Source organism: Gadus morhua, chromosome 18 (genome assembly GCF_902167405.1).
Source record: "Gadus morhua chromosome 18, gadMor3.0, whole genome shotgun sequence".
In the NCBI taxonomy this organism is placed as follows: domain Eukaryota; kingdom Metazoa; phylum Chordata; class Actinopteri; order Gadiformes; family Gadidae; genus Gadus; species Gadus morhua.
Window position 1 is genome coordinate 3755216 of NC_044065.1, and position 8219 is coordinate 3763434.

At 50.2% G+C, this 8219-nt stretch overlaps 1 protein-coding gene across 1 annotated transcript in view; it reads right to left on the reverse strand.

Moving 5' to 3' along the window:
- The window catches only part of LOC115531465 (disintegrin and metalloproteinase domain-containing protein 12-like), a 60296-nt gene that overhangs the window by 16698 nt on the left and 35379 nt on the right, over nucleotides 1-8219 (reverse strand). The window contains exon 4 of the mRNA XM_030340762.1: nucleotides 486-564. Within this exon, the coding sequence (XP_030196622.1) occupies nucleotides 486-564 (79 nt within the window). The remainder of the gene's footprint in view (nucleotides 1-485; nucleotides 565-8219) is intronic.

Genomic DNA, 8219 nt, shown 5'->3' on the forward strand with positions numbered 1-8219 from the left:
TGTACACCACATGCAGGGGAGGGGAGAACAAAAACAAAGCTGTTTTTCCATTTCCCCAACCTCATTTATTAACTCTACCCCGCCCAGAAAAAAAGAAATCGAAATACACAGGCAGCCATTAAAGGTGTGGAGGGAGGTTTTGAGAGAAAGAGCCCAAAATAGTGTTGTTGCTTTTTTTAAAAAGTACCCCCCTTCCCTGCTCCCGCCCTCCCCAGTCTCCCCCGTCCTGCGCTCCTTTGATTGACAGACGAGATGGATCCCCCGAACCAATCAGGGAAGAGATTGGTCCTGATTGGTCAGAAGTTAGCCAGGTGCGTTCTACAACCTGAATCGACTCACACAGAGACAGGCGCGTGCATCTCAAAACAGATCACAGAGCATTTGACATTTCTGACACATGCAACTCAGACGACAGCTCTTAGGTCTGACGTACTGCGCTCTTAAGAGAACGCTGAGAAGAGGACGCTGAGAGCAGGACAGCCTACCGTGGAGTTGTGGGAGCTGGAGACGGCCCTGCCGTCCGCCAGGTAGTGCGTCTCGGTGTAGTGGCCGGCGAACAGGCCCCTGGAAGAGACAAACACAAGGGGGACACGCTCAGAAGGGATCCTCATGGAAGGGTTCATGTGTGTTTGTGTGTGTGTGTGTGTGTGTGTGTGTGTGTGTGTGTGTGTGTGTGTGTGTGTGAATCATACTTTGGGAATCCAAAGAGAACACTATTTGTGTACGATTTGATACGGCTCATGAAGTGATAGCATAATGAAACAGGAAACATGTCTTTATGTGTGCGTGCATGTGAGAGAGAGAGAGAGAGAGAGAGAGAGAGAGAGAGAGAGAGAGAGAGAGAGAGAGAGAGAGAGAGAGAGAGAGAGAGAGAGAGAGAGAGAGAGAGTGTGTGTGTGTCGCGTGTGTGTGTGTGTGTGTGTGTGTGTCTGCCATGCATACATATGTGTGTGCGTTAGAGGGGGTTGGGGTGGGGGTGGGAGGGGTACGGCTTGAGAATGAAGGGGTCAGTGACTGAAACAACCAATCACACGCCTCCTAAACCGATATCCCCGGCCCTCCACCGCCGCCCGAGCAGCAGGGCGGACGGTATGAACGGCGTGGCCAAGGGTGACGTGTTGTTGAGGGGCCCCGGGCCCGGCTCCAGACCCCGCTTTGTAAGCAGCTTAGATCCGGACGGGGGCCCCGACGCAAGAGGCTAAGTCCGACCGGAGGAAGTTGATTTCAAATAAAAAAAAAAAAGAATAAGAACCCTAAAAGCTCTGCGGCGCGTTCCATCAAAACGCTTACAGCCCACAGTTAGGTATTTAATTTCAAATCCGTAACACACGCAAAGCTGTGTGCATTATCAGTAATTATCCAGGACAGCGCACACCGTTGCCAGGAACAAACAGATGGAAATAATTGCCCGATTCTTTACTTGGAGTTGTATCCCGAATTAATCACGTGAACGGAAAATAAAGTAGAAAAAACAAGCACATTGTTTTAGGGGATCCATTTTAATGCTTACAACATGCATGGTGAATTAAATGAGGATCTCGTCTACAGAGCTTTTAAGAGGTCGGCCTCTTTTTCTCTCTCTCTCTCTCTCCTTGCGTTGGCGTAGCATGAATTGTTAAAGATTACATTTAGAAGGAGTTAGAGGAATACAAAGGGGGAACCCATTCGAAACACAACACATTAATCACTCTACACACCCCTCGTCACGGACCAGGCAGCATCACTGCTGAACTAAGATGTGTTTCACCGGTTTAACGTCCCCACAAGCAGCTCAGTATGTACCCTGAACAGACAGACAAAACCAGGTCTACTTTGCTTCAATTAAAGTGAAGCATCGCTCAGTGAATCCAGCGTGATTCCCCCCCTGTGGAGACGGCAGGGGGCCGAGACAGCCCGCTTAGGAGGTAGGAGGCAAGAGTGTGGATATAGGAGGAAGCTTCTCTGCCAAGGATGAGCTGAGGTGGAGGAAACAATGGGAGACATCCCATCCCCCCCCCCCCCCCCCCCCCCCCCCCCCCCCTCCCGCCGTACTTAACATAATATGTCAGTCCGTCCGCATATGTACATGCATGCATCAACCGCAGGAATACGCAATCCACTCCGCCGCCAGACGATTCTCGGGCCGTGCTAAACCACAACAGCTGACAGCTGGGATCTCTTAGTGACCTCACCGCTCGCCAGGCGTCGGGGAGCGTCGGCTGGAACAACTGGGGGCAGGTTTATTTTGTTTGGGACCTGTCGGTGAGACAGACACAGTGTTTTGGCTCTTTTATTCTCTTCCCCCCCCCCCCCTTTGCACCGGTGGTCCTCCAAACCCAACTCCCAGAGCTCTGTTCATAATCAGGGAATCAAAGCGGGGGCCAGGGAGTGAGAGGGGGGGCAGAGAGCCAAATCTAATGATGTGTTCCTGCTCGGGGATGAAACGAGGTCTGCAGTGTGGTTCGGCAGGATCGGACCCTCAGCATCTGTCCACAGCGGAGCCGGGGGACAGGGGGCCGTCACTCAGGGGGGGGGGGGGGGGGGTCTGAGCGTGTTGTCCGCCATCGCCACGGCGACGTCCAGCCTCGCTCCTCGCTCTGTGTCGGCCGGCGTGGATCGATACATGTGTGTGTGAGTCTTTGTGTTTGATTTCGAGTGTCATAGCATCTCTGGGCAGGGGTGGTGGTGGGGACTGAACCCACAACAGACAGGAGGGACGAAGGGACTGTTTGTTTGCACAGAGTCGTGAAAAACAACTCAATGCACATCAGAAGGACAATGCAACCTGCAGCACACACACATACTCACACACACACACACACACACACACACACACACACACACACACACACACACACACACACACAAACGCAAGCCAGAAAATGACGGAACAATGGTGATGTAATTGATGTCATTTCAGCACAAACATAGAAAAAACACAGGCACACACACACTCTCTCTTTCTCTCTTTCTCTCTTACACACACACACACACACACACACACACACACACACACACACACACACACACACACACACACACACACACACACACACACACACACAACACACACACACACACACACACACACACACACACACACACATCATCGATAGATCACTCTTGAAGCCCAGGACAGAAAAACACGTAGAACTGTCAACAGCAGCCTTTCTGCTTGGCAGGAACACGCGGGCTCCGAGCCAAGAGGGCGTGGCCGGCCGGGTTCCACAGGCCGCCGCCCCTTCTGCCTCAGGGCCGGCGGGGGCCGCGGCTGTTTATCAATCAGCGGGCGGTAATGAGGCGCGACTGCACTGATGTCACGCGTCACATCGATAATGCATGAGACCTGCTGAACGGGCGTCCAGCAGGTCTCCGTGCGCCGTGGCAACAGCGCGGGACGGGAGGAACGACAGGGGGAGGGGTCGGCTGCTGTCGCTGCGACGGGAACCGTGGCGACGGGGGGGGGGGGGGGGGGGGGGAGGAGTCTCGAGTTCAAGAGGAGGTCGAGGAGACAGAGGGGAGGAAGAGGGAGGAGCAGGAGGTAGCTGACAAAGACGAGGAGGAAGATGAAGACGACAACAGGGATGATGATGACGAAGGCAAAGGAGAAGAAAAATAGGATTCAAAAAATTCAATGACCTCGTGGTGGAAGAAAAAGAAGAAGAAGAAGAAGAAGAAGAAGAAGAAGAAGAAGAAGAAGAAGAAGAAGAAGAAGAAGAAGAATGAGAAGCAGGAGAAGCAGGAGAAGACGAAGCAAAAGACGACAACAACGATGAAGGAGAAGAGGACGATGAAGTAGAAGAAAAGCCTTAGTTGAGGTGAGGCTGACCCACCAGGCTTATCGCTCTGCTGGAGCGATACGGAGACCCAGAGAGGATCCCCAGCTGCAATTACAGAAGTCCTGTTTACATTAAATCAGGGGAGCTCCGCCTGCAGTCAGGAAGACCTCGATGGAAAAAGCTCTCGGAGGATCCTGAATGCTCGATTCTCCGTACACACGTGGTGCTGGTTGATGATTCATCTGAATCAGAACGAGAAGCACTGGATCGATGATCCCAGAGGGGATACTGGGTCACGTTACGGTTGCTCCAATCCTACAGTAGAGGCGTCTGGGCGGCATGTGGATCAGGAGGTAGAGCGGGTTAGCTGGTAACCGGAGGGTTGCTAGTTCGATCCCCGGCTCCTCCTAGTTGAGTGTCGATGTGTCCCTGAGCAATCCGGCTCACCCTGACTGCTCCTGACGAGCTGGCTGTCGCCTTGTACGGTTGACTCCGCCGTCGGTGTGTGAATGTGTGCACGAATGGGTGAATGTGAGGCAATATTGTAAAGCGCTTTGAGTGGCCACTGGTTAGAAAAGCGCTGTATAAATGCAGTCCATTTACCATTTAGAAATATCTATGCTTGGTATATAAGCATAGAAGTGTTATCATATCATTTGTTATACTATAATATATACTAATCCTTTGTAAAACTAGTAATTTTGAGAAATAGGATCTATAAATGTGTTCAAATGTAAGAATAGTATAAGTACGATTATTATGTAAGGGGACGATTATATATAATAGTTGAAATGTGCGGTGTAAATAAATGGTCTGGAATGAATGTATAACAATTAATTAGTGCCAGAGTCTCGCACAGTTGGATTATTGAAACATTGCAATATCTGTAGGCAACTATGATAAAACGGTTGGATTAAATGTGGTTTCATAATGCAGAGCATTCTGTTTGATGTTGCCCAAATATTTTGTGTTTCCAAAGACCAAAACATCAGTTGGATGACTGATCTTAACTTATCACATGGACAGAATATAAAAATGCTTTTTAATCACGATGCAACCGTCATCAATCATAATAATCCCTACTTCACATAACGCTTCCTTCAGGCATTTTATCGGCTAAAAAACATTTTGCCTTTCAGCTTGTTCAAAGAAGGCTCAAAGCCGTGTACTTCTCTGCGTGTTCAGCGCTAAAAGCGAGAAAAATCCGACAAGATGAGGAGAAATCACAAGTGTTGCCTCAAAACCTCAACAGGCCTGATGAGTCGAACCGTAAGTGCTTGATCAATCAATGCCCAACCAGAGCAGGATGAGCGACCAGGCAAGACGCAACGAGACGCGCACGAGTCTGAGCACCAACCAGCTGTACTTCAGCACTAGCGCTGCTACACATGTTGTGCGCTCGTATTATAAGAAGAACAAGCGGTAGGAGGATGAAGAGCATCATTAGGATGTGCTGAAGCACCTGCAGGCTAAATCTGGAGCTATGGGGGTGGGGGGCCAAGGAAGTCTCGCTGGTCCCTGGCCCAAGCCGGACGACCCCCTGCTGGGGTCGGGATTGCTCAAAAGCGGGAGAACCTTTAATAAAAAAGAGGTGGTGGCAAGACGGAACGGATCTGCCTGGATTGGGTCTTGGATCTTTGGGTATGTGTGTGTGTCTGTGTGTGTGTGTGTGTGTGTGTGTGTGTGTTTGTTTTTCTGTTAATGTGTGTGTTTCCTTGAAGATTGCACAATGGGGAATCTTCTTTCAGTACAATTGTAGGGAGAAAGAAAAGTGTTGCAGGTTTGAAAAGGAGAGTGCTTAATGGACGGGTTAAGAGCTTGGATAAGTGTCATATTTTCAGAGCTTTGGATCAACAGGCCTAAATTATTTCATTTCAAATGATAATGCAACCTCTGATCACTACCATAGCCGACGATAGAAATGCTGTACACTCATTGGCAGAGCCTGCAGTGGAACTGAACTGTTGCTGTGCGTTCACACCAAAAGTGAAGGCGCAAAAGTCAAGTCCTCCAAAGTCAATGCGAACCAGTTCGTTCGCATTGAGATGCAAATTTTCAGTCAGACAAGCAGACAGCGTGGCTGATTTTGAATGGCGCACTGCGAACGATCTGGTTCACGCGAATTTAACCTGAACGATGCAAATTTGACATTCAATCGAGTGGAAATAGTTGAACATCTACATGAATTTCCCTTGATGCTGAATCACTCGCGCAAGAAAAGTTTGCTAGCCCGAGTAACGCGAGTAGAATATTTTGATTCCTTTTGGTGGCAATGCACCTTTACAAGTCTGGATATGGAATCCATCTGAATCATAATTTTGGAATCAATAGAGAACACTATTTGTGTTAACAGAACCATTTTCTGTAAATGAATAGCACACATTTATTTTACCGCGGTTTTGATTGCATTCAATAATTATATTTGATGAATTGAAAGGGCCCTGCGTTTTTGATTTATTTAGCGTATTCATGTTTTCCTTTGCCAACCCCAGCATTAAACAGGCACAATATTTAACACTGAGAAATGTTCAAGGACTTCACATATATAACCACGGTCTGATGTTCTGCTCAGTACAATAATCTCAGTCAAAGAAAAAATCCTATTTACCAACTGGTTATGGCCGGTGAACACACTGGCCTCAGTCTCAGGACTATCGCTGGAACTCGCTTCGAACCGACAGCCAAGAAACGTCCGTGTTACCCGCTCCACTGCGTCTCATTACCTCACCATCTAATCAGGGTGCCCTGAGCAAAACTCAGGGTTAATTATGATGAATTAAGAACCACTCATTGGCTGTTCAAGCAGCGTACGAAAAACCGATGTTGCGCTTCGATTGGATGAAATGTAGCGTGTGTAAACATGAATTGGAATGATTGAATGTAAAATACTTTTACTCGATTAGGTCAAAGCGGCTGCATGTGTAAGAATAGACCCTGCATCTTCATCACGAGGATGATGAAGATGAGGAAGAAGTAGACGAAGACAAAGATGAAGAAGATGGTGGTGAGGAAGATGACGAAGACATAGGTGAAGATGCAGCTGAGGAAGAGGATGAAGAAGAAGATGAGGGTGAAGAAGTAGATGAAGACAAAGTTGAAGATGAGGAAGATGATTCAGACGAAGAAGAAGCTCCTCCTGAGGCAGCACTAAGCTGAGCCCGGGACCCCCGCTGCGTGTGACACGGTCTGACCCGCTGAAGGCCGCCGCTGGTCGCTACGACGCGAAGCAGAATGAAGACGATAGGACGGGACGGATCTCATTTACATAAACCGGCGTGTCAGCACGCGAGCACGGTGCGGAGCGCGAGAGAGCACACAGCTCAGCGGTCGCGTGTGGAACGCAGCGAGGGAGAGAACGCAGTCGGTGCTCCCATGCTCTCCAGCTCTCCCAGTTCAGGCTCAGACGAGCCAAAGCCGGTTCCGGTGGGTTGATTATCACACTGACATTCGCCCGGAAAACCGGTTCGGTCCGGTTCCGACGCCCTTTGTTTACTCTGTCGTCGGCTCATTAGGACGCCTCACACACCTGGCCGACGTCCCGCCGAGGTTAATTGGTCAGCGGGATCGGTCAAACAGAGTCGCCGCTAGCGACCGTCGCCATTAGCGACCGTCACGGCACACAATTACCGCGGCAACTGTCACCCGGTGATTGATGAGGCAGTGCCTAGGCGCACCAAATAAAATCAATACGGTGTCATTGGTGAGTTATGTCCCGGTGATGGATGGCACCCCCCCCCCCCCCCCCCAAGGAGACGGACACCGCTAATTGAAATTAGGAGAGGGAGCGCACGAGTGGTCTGTGATGGAGTCTCAAAAGCAGTCTCTTCGGACTTCAGGACCGCAGGGGTCGCTGTCAATCGACCCCCTGTTTGACCTCTGACCTTGGGGGCGATTTCGGGTAGGGGGGAGGGGGGGGGGGGTGACGGGGGAATTGGCGGCATCGCTGTGACCTGATCGGACCCCAGGCTCCTTGGACGCCGACGCAGCCCAGACCCCCTGCTCCGACACGTTTCGCAAAGGTTTCTAAAGCGTGTGCACGTGCAACCGGGAACAAATAAATAACAACAGATGCTGGGAGAACACCGAGGCTTACGTCTTCGGCGAAACGGTTGCATCTGTTGTTTTATTGCGTTTTAATAATAGGAGTCGCTCGGAGCAGCCGGCCCACGACTGACATGCTCCCCTGTCTGCTGCACACAACACGACAGCCTGGAAGGTTTATCCTATCAACCCGTCACATCCTCAATGAGTGTCGAGGTGTCCCTGATCGAGACTCCTAACCCAGACTGCTCTTGAGGAGCTGCCGGTCGCGTTGCAATGGTTGACTCTGACGCCGTCGGTGCCTGAATGTGTGCATAAACGTTGTAAATCACATTGGATAAAAGCGTCTGCGAAAATGCCCTAAATGTAAGTGGGCGGGCGGCCGACATACCGTCCGCATGGCGACACCAGAACGCCACG